This window comes from Synchiropus splendidus, chromosome 11 (genome assembly GCF_027744825.2).
Source record: "Synchiropus splendidus isolate RoL2022-P1 chromosome 11, RoL_Sspl_1.0, whole genome shotgun sequence".
Taxonomy (NCBI): Eukaryota; Metazoa; Chordata; class Actinopteri; order Syngnathiformes; family Callionymidae; genus Synchiropus; species Synchiropus splendidus.
The window spans coordinates 19703409-19717822 of NC_071344.1; the positions used below are offsets into that span (position 1 = coordinate 19703409).

A 14414-nucleotide genomic window follows, 5' to 3' on the forward strand; every position below is an offset into this window, starting at 1 on the left:
CATCATCTTTTAATCTAGCACCACACATCATTTTGAATCGGGAGCGCCACCATATGGGGTGGCCATATAAATCTGCTGGCCACCCCACTGGCCGCCCCGTCGTGCTTATTCATAGCTTTTCATTTTGGTGTGCCACCCCAAGATTTTAAGTGGCCCCATCTGGCCACTCCTATGCAAAATTTCTGGAGCACCTGTTAAGCATGCATAATGTTTTTCCTCAGCATATTTATCATGCTGCCTAAACTCCCTTTCACACCCCGACTGTAAGAAAGTAATTAAACACCCTCATCCAAAATGACACATTTCAGTCATTGTGGAGTGTACGATGCTGTAAGAACTATATCCGATCATTTTCCCCGGCCAGTTTAAATTGATTCCACAGTCCGAAAAGCATACATAGGTGGATTGGGGTTCTCTTCGAGTTGTCCGTGGGCTTAAAAGAGTAGTTACCTTAGCACGCATGTGTAGAAACCATTGTCCTCCAGTTCAGCAGATCTGAACCAAATGGAGTCGTCCTCTTTACTCAGTCTGTGTCCTGAGAAGGTGATGGGCTCCTAGCAGGACCACAAATGGAGAGTCAGCATGATGCACTCGTGAATGAATACTGAACCGAAGCACAAAGGAGATTTTAGCTTGAGAAATGACAGGAAGATGAATTCAGAATGGGATGCCTTTCAATTGAAAACATATTTCCCCACAGTAGCCACAGTGACTACAGCTCCACGAGACGACAACACTCATTATGAAATCCTGTACATCAGATCCTTGAGTAGATTTTAAGGAGCCACATTTTGCCACATCTGATTGCATTAGGCTATTCAGAACTTATTTCAGGTTTTACAGAGTGGCGGTCACTTTGAAGAAATCTCTGCCTGGGGGAGGGGATGTTTGCAAAGACAAGAAAGAGGCCGTGCACATCATGCCTCAGGCATAGCAATCTTTCAGGGCTGCGAGAGTGAGGCGGAACATTTCTACTCCTCCGGCCAAGGAACTGATGATTCTATAAAGCACAATTTCATTTTGGTGCCTTCATCACCACCCTAGACAATATATACTCAATTTCCTGTCATGGTTAATGTGTTGAAGAAATTATTATTTTTTGGTTATACTGTATGTTACAGGAAGAATTGGTAACACTTCGGTCACTAAAGTCACTAAACAACATTAGGTTTCAGGACATATAACGTACAAAAAGTCATCTACAGTAGATTTATATTTTGTGATAATCCACTTTCAATCTAATTCTTGCTTTGAGAATAGAATGGTATTAAAAACGTGTACGCACTACACCAAATACAGAGGCAGATAGACCAGTCTTTTACTAATATCAGATTCCTGACCTCGGCCAGCTAAAGTTAGATTCTAACTTGCCCATGAGTTGTCCTTAAAAAAATGTGAGACTCACTTCTGCATCTCCCTTGTTCTTGTACCAGATGAGGCGCAGTTTGGCATTGGTGGCCATGGTGTAGTTGGTCCGGATATAGCTGTAGAACAAGGCACATTTCACCCGCACCGGCTCCCCAGCGAGCACATGGTACTCCTTCAGGTCCACTGACCAGTCGATGCACCCGTCCACTGAAAGGCAGAAAAATAAATGCTAAAAGTCAAGAAAGAGACAGAGCAACAATGGGTTGAAGATGACCTATTTATTCATGGCTTGAAGGAGGGGAAAATAAAGGTTGCTGCAAAGGTGTTCACCCTAATACTGAAACACAGCCCAGATCAATGGAACAACAGAGCAACTTTCCACTTCCTGCTACGGCTACTGACTGTGGAATGGCCTGTCCTTGACAGTCTGACAGGAGCGTCCATGGGTCACAGGCAGAGGTGGGTCTATGACTGAGCAATTCATCTTTCTCATCAAGCGAAGATACCCAATGCACTTTTTTTTATTCACTAATTCGGGCCATGTAAAATAAATTGTGTGAACAGTAAACTAAACTGCATAACTGAATGACTGGGCCTTGTCAAACGTGTGCAAGTGTACAGAGGTTTTTTTTTTCAGCTGGTTCTTCCTCAGTGGTCCAATTTGACATTAGAAGACAATAAACCTAAAAAGATCAGCTAAAGAATTATCATGAGACAGTGGGCTGATTTTCAGGGCAGAGTAGGGGGGAAGTCTTGGTTGGGAAATGAGTGAGGCTTCAACAACAATAGTTGTTCAAAGTCAAACATTATGGAGTAGTGAAGGGTAGATCATGAAACAGCATTGCAGGGTTTATGAAACATTGTCTTAGTTTTCAGAGACCACTAGATGTGACTAGACTGTGGCCTCTAAAAGTCAGGACACTGCGCCATTTGACCTCATCAACCCTTCAATACTGCTTTATCATATCAACGCATCACCATGACGGAGCATAAGGTGCCATCAAAAGGCTCTGAAAGCTTCTCTGTTGCTCCTTTATTAAAAATATATATTTTTAAAATGGGTTATTGGACCAAAATCTGTCAGCTTTGTCCACAAGGAAGACACTGGCTGAAAGTAGGGAGAGCAAAGAGCAGCTGCGGACTCTCTCCAGGTTTGCATCAGAGTTGAAGGCTGCACACTTGACTCGATACTCGACTTTTTTATGGAGTCACCATATGATCTGGCACTCTTAGATCATGTAGAACAAGTGTTCATACATAAGTACATACATAGGTGGGAAAAGTTGGAGATGGAGGACAGTGCTCCTTGAATAAACTAGACAGTCTTGGCTCTAAAATCTCAAAATTTCAACAAGAATCACAATGTGACTTGACATCATTTTGAAACCAAGAGCGCCACCTCTGAAAATCCGGACACTGTTTCATAAAGCCTCATCATCCCCTCACAAGAAAGGAAGTCCCATGTGGTAAGCAGTGAGCAAATTTCAGTTCAACTTTCTCTGACTTGATGAGATCTGAAATATTTGCTTATTCACCCACTAAACCGAGCCATGCAACTTATTGAGAGTTCAAAGGCCATGGCAGGCCACAATGGCGGTGGTTAGCACTCTGGCATTGCAAGGTTGCGCATTCGATTCCTGGGTCGGTCCGCTGGCTTTTCTGCATAGAGTTTGAATGTTCCCCCCAGTGTGCGTGTGTGTTTTCTCTGGGTTCTCCGGTTCCCTCCCATGTCCAAAGACATGCTCAATACTCCTAGGTGTGCGTGTGAGCCCTGCGACCTGTCCAGGGTGTATTTCTGACTCTCACCCAAAGACTGCTGGGGCTAGCTCCAGCACACCCCGCAACCCTGTACAGGCCTCCCGTGGTTAACTGACATGTCATAGCAAAAAGTCAGTCAAAGTTTAATATATGTCACACATGAGAGAGATTCAGCACCATTATATGTAGACATTGTGAATACACTAATATGAGTGACCCAATAATAGGAAGTGAGCATCAACGGTTGTAAAATAAGCAAAAAAAAAAAAAGAACCACCTTTACATGGAATATTATAAATCCACACAGCCTCACTCCCTTAGCATTATATACTGATGTTGGTAAATGGCATTCAGCCGTGCGTCTCAGGTGCCATCACTCTCATTATTGAACTCCGTTACGGTGACTTGTAATGAATCTGAATATTTCCCATGATGCACTGATCAGCAGCATACAGGTTATTTTAGATTTGGAGAACCACAGGTACATGTTGAGCTGCTGAGTACTTCATATAAGTGAGTGGGGGATGACGTCAGCACCTGGAGCTGATGACATCAGGCATTTGACTTTATAACAATGATGCAGAGTACATATAAACGGCGACATGGCGCTAGCCAGCATGGGTTGCATGTTTTTCATACGTGGAACTTTTCAGATGTCAAAAAAATCACATTAGTTATATCAAAATTGTATTTAAGGATAGAATTTTGATTGGGTATTTTCAGTTGGATCTCTGATGGATCCAAGTCGGCCTCTGCCATATGGATATAGCAGCTTGCTCGAGTGTTTATCCAGAGCTGCTTTCCTTGCAGAGCCTGATAAAATTTCAGATTTTCTCATCTCACACTTTCAGAGATTGATACAGGCTGGAGCCAGCGAGTCAGTGGATCTCAAGGATCTGGCCTTTAGCAATCAAGAAGAGTGGGGTATGTCTAAGTGCATTTATTCGCCATTGTTAAGACAATGAGACGTGCACGTGTATGAGACAGAGAGCAAGTCAGTAACTTTAACATGATTATGGGTTCTCAACACTCTCATAGTCAGCTGCAAGAAAGGTCCCTGATGCATAAAAACACAAGCCACAGCCTTGACGGCAACATTCAGAAACTATATGTGAACTAAGCAAACGTTGCCATAGATCATGCTAGCTGCAGACCACATTCTTAAGCAACGATAACTACTTGAGAACCAAAGCTTGCAAATTGTTAAAAAAAACTTTAGTCCATTGGGACACAAATGACATTCTCACACCTAAAGCATTACATAAAATGTCTTCGTGAAATGACTTATTTTCTTTTTGTTTTTGGGCTTTTCATGCCTTCTGTCACCCTTCTATGTTGCTTTTTGATACAAAACTGTTCAATTAAATTTCCCCTCCCACGGCATTGGTGACGTTCAAAGAGAATGGTTGAGGATGTGGACTTGAGGTGGATACAGATCTCATCGCCTCATGCAGCCTGACATAATTGGTGCTGCGCTTGAGTTGTCCACTGGTAACTGGTAAAGTTCCATCCCCCCATGACATCACCCGACATTGCCCCGAATGTAAACAGGACATAGAGGTTTAAGAATAAATGTAATACACCACATATACAGTGCAGGCCAAACGTATGGACACACCTTTTGATTGAGTATTTTTCTTTATTTTTACTACTTTCTGCACTGTAGATAGACACTGAAGACATCGAATATATGAACAGGATATTTGGAATTATGTAGCAAGGAAAATAAATGTTGAATAAATGTAAATATGTGTCATTGTTAGATGACTCAAAGTAGCCACCTTTTGCTTTGTTGGCCACACTGCAAACCATTGGCCTTCTCAAGAAGCTCCTCGCGAGAATGCCAAAAGTCAGCAAAGTCGTAGTCACAGCAAAGGGTGACTGTTTTGAAGAATCTATATTTTGATATTTTTACTCACTTCTTTGTTTACTATATAATTCCCTATGTGCTCATTCATAGTTTGATGCCTCCGGTGAGAATCGACAATGTATATAGTCCAACTTTCAGGGTAACTGGACAGGTACCTCATGTGCCCATGAGCTTGACTCACAGTGAGTGAAGAGCATGGTCACAAGGTACAATATATGAAGCGACATCAGACCAATCACTGTCTTTTGTGCCTGTGGTGTCAGTAAATGCTGCGGGAGCAGAGACATTTGATTCACTTGATGCTCGAACATGCACCACAGAGGGCTGCATCGCTCTGCATTATGAAGGTTCAATTGACGATTAGCATGTGACGCCTTAGGAGTGAGAATGTCTTGTGAATACATGCACCTAAAGCACAAGTAGGCACGACTGAAACAAGGTGAAAGGAAAGCAAAGGGAAACATGGGCTGCATTAATTTTGTGCTGTGCTCCACAGAGAAACAGATATTGAAACAGGCAATCCGGAAAAGGGCATTACAAAGAAGCCTGAAAGCAGAGGAATCTCGTCGTGCTTCATCTTTAATCGCAACCTCTTCTCGATATCCAACAAGGAGGACAAGTGCAGCATCTATCTCCAGGTTACGCCTCACAACTCAGGGTGCAGACGAGTTATCAGACGATGATTTGAAAGCAAGCAAGCTTTCTACCGCAGCTCCACCTAAGAGAAAAACCCTCTTCAAGGGCAGTGCTTGGTTAAGGGTCGTACAACCCAAACCCAAGAAAGCACACCCTTATTTGGACTACTTTTGTGTCTATATACTGCCTATTAGAAACCGTACCAAGAATTCCAAGCCAATAACACCCCGTACGGTATTCAGCAACACCAACATATGGCCAAAGAAACCAATTGAACAGTTTCCAAAGATACATTATCAGTACCGACCCAAGGATGGTTATTGGTATGATGCCATGTTGGTATGACTAACAGAAATACACCATTGTTTTCCAACCCTTCTATGAATCCCAGTGCTGAAGTGACAGAGTCAATCTTTGGCTTTGTCAGCAGCACCCGGCCAACCTACTACACAGTGGGGTAGAGATTGTTGTGGATGAGCAAGTCATCAGAAAAACTCAGTCACCAGAGGTAGTTGACACCAGGATTAGTTATCAAATATTCACTAGGACCAAAGAAGGTTTTCAGAATCATGTTCCTATATGGACAGAACCCTATCAAGAGCAGTTTGTGGGTGAAGTTTGTCTCATCAAAGAAGACAAATTCATATCTGGACGTTTCTGTCTGCAGAAGAAACACCAATTCAGAATTAACCCCATCACCCGGACAGTTTTCTTAAAAAATACAGAACCGTCCTCAAACATGAGATGGGGTTCATGCCGTGTCGGTATGAAGGTTATCTTAAATCATAGCACTCGACCCGTTCTTGAGTAACTTTGCATCTCTGCCAAGAGTTCATCTGTCAAGGCACCAATCACTGACTGTTGGTGACCTGAAAGATATTCTCAATCCAAAAAGTAAAACTAAATCAGACTGCATTTTTCACAGAGGCTCTGGAGGAATCTTTGCTTTACGGCACAACATTCCTGAATATGTTGCATTCCAGTCAATCTTTCACTTAATGAAAATGCTAGCCAAATGCCTGCCAGATCATTTCAGAAATACCATTTTTTTGAGTATCCCACATCTCCAAGGATTTACTCAAGGCTCTGGTCCAGGCTCCTCTTTGGAGAGAATGTAACACAACATCCATAATATAAGAAAAATGACCTGAAAACGGAACTTGAATGTTGATTGTGCTTCTTACTGAGCAGTAAACATAGGACTTTCTTTGACTGCTTATACAATTCCGAGGCTAGGACAAATTATTTAAGGTCCAGGAATCAGAAATCTGGACAAGTCTGAGTCTCTTGGGCCCATTCAAAAGAAAACCTGCCCCCCTTTGCCTCAATTAAGTTGGAAACTCTGAGAGCACTGATGCCACTCTAATAAAGAATCTTTTTGCAGGACTTTTGAGTAGTTTGTTCTTTGAATAATGGCCATTATTGTGTTTCATTTGGAGTCCCACCCCAGGTTTAGCAAAGTGAAATACAGTGGTACCTCCCGTTTTCGAACGTGCCGGACTTCGAACAAAACTTTCAAGATTTTTTGGCTTCTGATTTCGAACGAAAATCCAGAACTCGAACGCCCCCGAAAAAAGCCGGAAAAACCATAACGTGCGCGGACCATTTAGGTGACCCATGACACGCTGTGTTATTCTGTATAACACAGCCTTTGTATGCAGACCTGTCCAGTTAGCTAGATTTACTGTTAATTGTTTTTTCTTTATATTGAGGTGTAAAACATTTCCTTCCTTTCCTGTGGACCGTGGTCGAGTGTCACAGGGGAGCTACTCGCTCTCCACACCTCCGAGGCTGGAGCGCTCACTCCAGGGTTTGATGTCCTGTTGTGGGCTGGAGCTGGGACAGGGATGAGGCGAGTCTGGGACAGAGCGTTACTTGGTTTATGACTTTGTCACAGCCAAACTGCACAGAAGCGCACATTCAGAGCTGGACACGCACCGGGCACCTCTTCACTTCTGGAGAGACGTCACTCACTCGGCAACCCCTCCCACATGCAACGGCCACACACATAGCTGTAGACGAACAGCGCACCTGCAGCAGACACTCTACATTCACTCCTACAAAAGCCTATTTTAAGGCTTGGAACGCATTATTTCTTTTTCCATTCATTGTAATGGGAAAAATCGATTCAGATTTCGAACAAATCGCTTCTCGAACGGCCGTCTGGAACGGATTGTGGTCAGGAACCGAGGTACCACTGTATATAATTAATTTATATATATCTTGCTTACACCAACATTGGCAGGACTCTGTGTATTGTATATACATGTTTCATGTGCTTTAAAGTGACTGTTTTGGGAAGGTTGTCCATGTCACTACATCTGTGGTTCTGAGCATTTTTTAAAGATCATCTGTCATGCTTCAGAAGAAAGTCTCCCACACATCTTCCGTTGGAGACACAGTTTTAGTCAACAGAGACTGATCAGCAATCCGGGGTGACTGAGGACTACAGTTTTTTTTTGTTTTTTTTTTGCTTGCTAAAACCACAAGCAAAATGATACAGGATGCTGGTGGAGCAAGCTAGTATGTTGCTTTGAATGGCATAGACTTCTAAAGGAGAAAATAACATTCTTCCCTAGCACAAAAGCTTTGGAAGAGTTTTGAAGTTATGTTCATGATTGAGTCCACTACCTTCACCACTGTGTTCAACCAGTAAACAAATGTTAAATAGATTGGATGGATCGTATATATAGATCTCTGCTCTAGTGGGGTTTCTCGCTCAAAGATCCTGAAACAAATGTGTTTCCGGACAAAAGACTGAAGTTGGGATTTACCTAATTCCAATATGGTGTGAGATTGTTTTCTTTTGTACCAAAATTAGCCTGTGAAGTCCAAGACATGGGAGCGTGGGCAAGATCCAGGAGTCAAGCTGCAGCTTGTCTGGCTTTTGGTGGCCGACTGTGATTTTCATATGACTGCAAGCGCAGATGAAGCCAAAATGATAATTCCACTGAGCAGGATCAGGGCAGGAAAGGCATCTACAGGCTGTACTCCCTTGTCTGTTTCAACCTCTTCACCAACACCCTTCAACAGTCTGAAAGACGAGAAACACAGTGGTGGTGTTTCCAAACAGAGTTATTCAAGTTTTAATTAACAGCACTTAAAACGATATACAAGACTTCATGGGGGCCGACAGGGACCTGATCCCACAGGAGGAAGATTTGAAAAACAAGACTGAATAAATGTACTTGATGATGAGATGAGACACACATCTGTCTTGAGTATTTACACACAGTGGTTTTTTTCAGGCTGTATACGTGTGTGTGCATACTGTGTTTGATTTGTCATTTATTTATTTTGTTATTTTTATAAACAGATTAATTTGCATTGATTTAAGTGAAGCTACCAGGTGGAACAGTTGGCCCCACTATATGCCACTATAGGAAAGTTTGAAGACTTCAAACATGTTTCATTCTCCAACACAGAGTTTGACAGATGAGACAGTGTGACTGATACCTCAGTCTGACCCTCACAATTGTATGAGTCATCTTCTCCCAGGACTTCGTCTTTACTCCCGTATCTTCTCAGCCCATCCCTGACACTCTACCATAAGCATTTCGACTCACAAGCCAGGCGAGTGGGTCCAGCTCTGAGAGAACCCACTGTCAGTTTGACAGTATGGGTTGCTTTCTTTGTCATAGCTCCCCACTGCTCATGACTTCAGTGGTGACGTGTTTCATATCACTCGATTCAATGTGTTCCACTGACTTACTGTCGTGATGTCTGGCTCAGATGGCCCTTTGTGGAATGCTCTTGAATTAATCCGAGTTCTACAAGGCCGACGTATCCATGGCTCAGTTGATGTTATTCCCAATGACTTTATACTACACTGACAGGGGACAGTTGTGGAATTTGATGGCAAGACTTGTCATGTTGTACATGTGGCTTTCTAAGTCGTCTGGATTCACTGAGCCCTCAGGAGCCAGCAATTCTTCCACAAATGTTCATAGAAGCACTCTGCAGGGACTTGTTAATACATCAACCCAGAGGGGATTTTGATACATTTTTCAGTAGATTTTCTTTTTCTGTTCACCGTCCTAGAAACGAACATGAAGTAGTGAAATGATTCCTTTTAGCAAATGCGTATTTTCTCAATTACAGAGGAGATAACAGATTAAATACTGTCTTACATCTTCGTTTGCCTCAGTAAAAGGAATGTGCACCAGATCAAAGTCATGAAAGATTTGTCACTGTGTCCGAATTATGAAATACATGATGAAAGCTGATTGACTTTGATGGCACCGCAGCAGAAGCACATATATGCACTGAGAGCCAGCACTCGTTTCCAGCATGAGGTCAATCAATACCTGTCAGCGATGACTTTGGACAAATCTATAGCTGACGGAGTGGAGAGCGTGCTGGAATGTGTGTCTCGGGCAACATTCCTGGCACAGCCAGATGACATTCCAAACTTTCTTACATCACACGTTAAGAGATTGGTAGAGTTGGACGACCAGTCTGGGGATGTAAAGAAGGCTGCTTTGAAATACCAGGAGCAATGGGGTAAGTGTGTCGTCGTGGGTGAGTTTGCCTATCAGAGCAAATACTATCATAGGCCGAAATTCCCATTTCATTGGAAATAAATACATCAAGAATTAAGGTTGAATTTTGGACACAGTTTCCAACGTACTCTGTAAAGTATCTGTGCTTCTTGTTCAGTTTGTTTGCTTATTCTAGAAACAAAAAAAAAAGTCTTGACAATTTCAACATGTCAATTCTCAACATTGTGCTGTGTGTTCAAAACTGAACAATAAATAAATGAACCACCTCCACATTAATATTTAGGACTACCGTGAGCACACGGTACAATGCATGTGGTGTGCGGTGGATGCCCTCGTGACCTCACCCCATGTAAGATGTGGATGGATGGATTCCACTTTTCTGGCTCATCAACGTCTTTGCAGAGCCACACATTTATGCTTGAAAACACTATTTTGTCAGTCAATCCCATAAATTGCTAGTTCCTTACTTGTAATTTGTTCTGTCTCTTGCAGAGAAACGTTTTTTGAAGGTTAAGCGCAGGAGACAGCTGCAACAATCAATCAGAGAAAGCTCGCTTGCCTCCACAAGCACTGCGTTATGTCCCTCCCCCTTATCCTTTAATGTGGTGCCGTCCAATGATGGGTCTCTAACAGTTTCTTCAGTGTGCGTTCTGGATCCCTGTCAGAATCTGAAACTCACACTGGAAGACGAATCGCTGCCTCGACCATGCAGAAGGTTTCAGGACTCGACGTGGGTCCCCAATAATGCTGGGAAAAAAGTGAAATTTGAGTCCATAAGACCCCTTCTTCCTCCTATACCAAGAAAATGTTTGTCCCCACTACAACTCCAGGGTACAAATATAAACTTTGTTGCCCGTCAAACAAAGGACTTATCATACAGGTTAGTTCTTCCTGCGTTGCCAATGAAGGCAGGGTCATCTGAGCAAAAGAATCAAGACTCAGCTTTATCTGACATTGAGACAAAACTGTCCACAATGTGGGATAGTTTAGGTCTGACAACAACTTCCCAGAGAGCCCTGCTAGAGATGGGAAGGAAACCAGAGGATCCATCTCTAGCAGCTGCTGAACAGCCTCCATCAAGTGGAAACCTTGACTCCTCAGCTTGGCAGGAGGCAAGGACAGAAACACAACAGTCGGCTTGCCATAACTCAACCAAGGAGCACCCAACTGAAGACATACTTGCTCTTCCATCTGACAACATTTTGGCCTTTGTCGCAGATGAAGCTACAACAGGGCCACATCTACTGAACGATGAGTCAACTACAGTTGAGTACCTGCAGGAGCAGATGAATTCTCAGACCACTCTGAAGGAATCCTCCTTGAATATGCAGTTGGACAAACAAGAAATAACCAGAGGCCACTATAAAACTAAGCTCAAATCGACAGCACCATCTTCAAAGACAACTCTGCCGTCCTCCTCCCAGAAAGCAGCGCCAACAACAACAACAACTCCAAAACAAGTCAAGCCGCGTGCACATCACTGCTACTTGAGGGACTGTGGTATTCATTCCAAAAATCCAAGATTAAACCTGACACTTGGAATAGTCAACACTTGCAGAGGCCAGAAATTGAACAGATTGGTACCGCTGATGGAAGAGGGACACTTTAGACTTCAGGTACCATATCGGCCAAAGAACGGCTATCACTATGACCCAGAATTTGATCGGCGGAATGTTCGAGTCTACAACAGACCTATTTACAGATGAGGAACTCAAACCTGTGCAGTTCAAGGATATATATTTTCATTTTTAAATTGCAATTATGCACAGCTGCAGTCATCTCCTTCTACCAACACATTTCTGGATGGATTCCCACATTATCCCCTCCCATGCCAACTTCTGCTGCTGACATGTTTTCTATCCTAGTACTTGCTCAATATAGTTCTTGGCCTGTACAAGGCTGTCCTTCCTGTGCCTGCAGACAATCCACTCAAACTTACAAACCAATACGTTGATGTGTCAAAACAAACAGGCCACCCATCTGAGGAAGCCCAGATGTATCTATTGCATTTCTGAAATTGAGAGTTGAACACCACTTACTGAGCTATGTTCTCATCACTGGTGGAGAAAAGCAATCTCCAAACACAAAAAAAAACGTCAGCCCCTTTATCAAGCCATCCCAATAGACCTCAGAAAACAACAGAATTTCAGGAGGGGACCTGCTCTCTGCTGTGTCTGCAAGTGCCTTTGGTTTCCAAACTCTTAACTCTCTTTATATGAAATGGTCAACAGTCAAATCTCAGTTACAGAACATTGTGCTGTGTTTTTATTGTACTCATTGTAGAATAACATTTTAACAAAAAGGAGCACTGCAGACATTTTGTTTGACTATGGGCTCTTTGCACTGGATGGATTGTGGGTAGGACACCTATCCATGTAAGTCCCGCAGTAGGAAGATTAAGTCCGGCTTCCGATCCATGAATTTACTTGTTAGATTCCACCAGCATATGAGAAGTGGTCACACTTAGTCACAACATATTGTGTATTGTGTAGCAATCTTTTTTTTTTAAAGGAAACCTTGTGTACTGTCTAAACAGAAACTGGTGCAATAACAAAATGTAAACACACAAACAAAAGAGGCAGAAATCTAATTGGAAAAAGTAATCAAATATGACCCCTGGTAATCCCAGGGGCACATGCAGCAACACAATGTTGTCAAAAAGTGGTTTGCAGCCATTGTCGTGTCATGGTAAGTGCAGTCTATTTTGAAGTCAAAACGATACGACAGCAGTGGTTGTTTTCCCAGATCACTTTGATGAGATAACTATCGGTCAACAACCTGTCCAGAGTTCAGATTGAGGCTGAAATGAGAGCGTTTAACGTAGAATACTTGTTGACTTCTATCAACTACTTAACTGTGGGATTTCTTTTATTTTACTAAATAAAATGTCAAGAGTCATGTGCCTTGCATTCTGACACACTGTAGCTATGTCAACTAGTAAGTTAAACAGAAAAAAAAGTCATTTGGAAATTCTATGAACAATGTTCACATTATGTTTAGCTTTTTATGTTGATGGCTTGAAGGTCTGACCAATAAAACCAAAATGCTAAACCATACGATTGTATTTATTTTAACTATGAGTCATTATTGCTAAGAAAGCTAGTTTTGTTCACATTTTATTTCCCTCATTTAAGAGAAAGGGTCTTATGAATGTGACTGTACTAATCATCCAGCAGCTCTTATTATCTCATTATTATTTATTTTTTCAAGTCTACAACCTGTATGTATTTTTGCTAAGTTTCATAACTTTGCTTTACATTTGTTGAGATGAACTTAGAAAATGATTGAGACACTGGCAGCTGCCAAATTATATGAACAATGACGCTAAAATGAGTCTTTTCTCCATCAAAAATGGTGTGCAATCCTGTCTTCAAGCTCTGCTGTTGCCCCTCAACTAACCCAAAGACGCACTCTCACTCTCAAACATTAGTCACGTTATCAGCTTCTCATAAAAATGAATAACTCTGAAGGATCGCCGTATGGCCAACTCATTCCCCAGATTATGCGTCACCCCTCTAGCTTGATGTCACCCCATATTTCCGCTCTCCTGTCTGACACCCTGTTTTTGGAGAGCACAAAACAGAGTGCATTAATATAGAGTCATGCTTGGGGAACACAAATCACTGATAATACAAGCCCACTACCACGTCACCGAAAGGCAAAGGATGCAAGGGCTGCAAACCTCCTTTCCAAAGCATAATACATAACCTTCAGGTCATGTGCAGGAAAGCAAACAGAATCCCTGTTCATCATTCTTTCAGTTTGATCATTGCCTGCCTTATGATGTTCCACCATGGTTCCAAAGCAGGTACTGACATTGTATTAGGGCCTAGTGTGCTTGTTGTTGGCAGCAGCAAAAGCACTTGAAGGTTATTGGATTAAAGCGGCTGAGTGACATTTGAAATCCTAGAAAAGTACTTGAAGCCAATGCAGCAGAAAGAGAGAGAGTAATGAGGTGCAGGCTTTCAAGAAAGGAGGAACGTAGCCGAGAGAGCAACTCTGCTCACTTCTGAAGGACACGGAGGGAGTTGCAGACACTGCACTTCCAATCAGATAGGGAAGATAACCTGTCATCAAGATCCAGGCTGAAAGTAGGAAGCTTCTATAGACGCGGGAGTGCATGAAAAAAGACACAGTCACATGCTCCAGCGGAATGTCAACGTGCAACAGGTAGATTCCGCTGGAGCAGCAGGACACTAGGAACAATGTCCAACGTGCTAAAATGCAGTGCTTCATTCATAGGCAATGATGAACGTGAGATAAGCTGCTGTGACTGGAAC

At 42.5% G+C, this 14414-nt stretch overlaps 2 protein-coding genes and 1 long non-coding RNA gene across 6 annotated transcripts in view; 2 read left to right on the plus strand and 1 right to left on the minus strand.

Moving 5' to 3' along the window:
- Window positions 1-14414, minus strand: part of il1rapl2 (interleukin 1 receptor accessory protein-like 2) — a 255847-nt gene that overhangs the window by 89284 nt on the left and 152149 nt on the right. For 3 of the 4 annotated variants that reach the window (XM_053878428.1, XM_053878429.1, XM_053878427.1), the window contains 2 exons: window positions 1406-1575; window positions 451-554 (listed from right to left, as the gene is read on the minus strand). In XM_053878428.1, the coding sequence (XP_053734403.1) occupies window positions 451-554; window positions 1406-1575 (274 nt within the window). Of the gene's footprint in view, window positions 1-450; window positions 555-1405; window positions 1576-14414 lie in introns of those variants that run through there. The other variant, XM_053878430.1, reaches the window with a different exon arrangement.
- Window positions 3758-7019, plus strand: LOC128766893 (uncharacterized). The gene is made up of 2 exons (XR_008416030.1): window positions 3758-4050; window positions 5493-7019. It is a non-coding gene; the product is annotated as an uncharacterized LOC128766893 (long non-coding RNA).
- LOC128766892 (uncharacterized) lies at window positions 9933-13183 on the plus strand. Its single transcript, XM_053878431.1, has 2 exons — window positions 9933-10135; window positions 10627-13183. Exons 1-2 carry the CDS (start codon window positions 9949-9951, stop codon window positions 11838-11840), a joined length of 1401 nt encoding a protein of 466 aa, XP_053734406.1. The 5' UTR covers window positions 9933-9948; the 3' UTR covers window positions 11841-13183.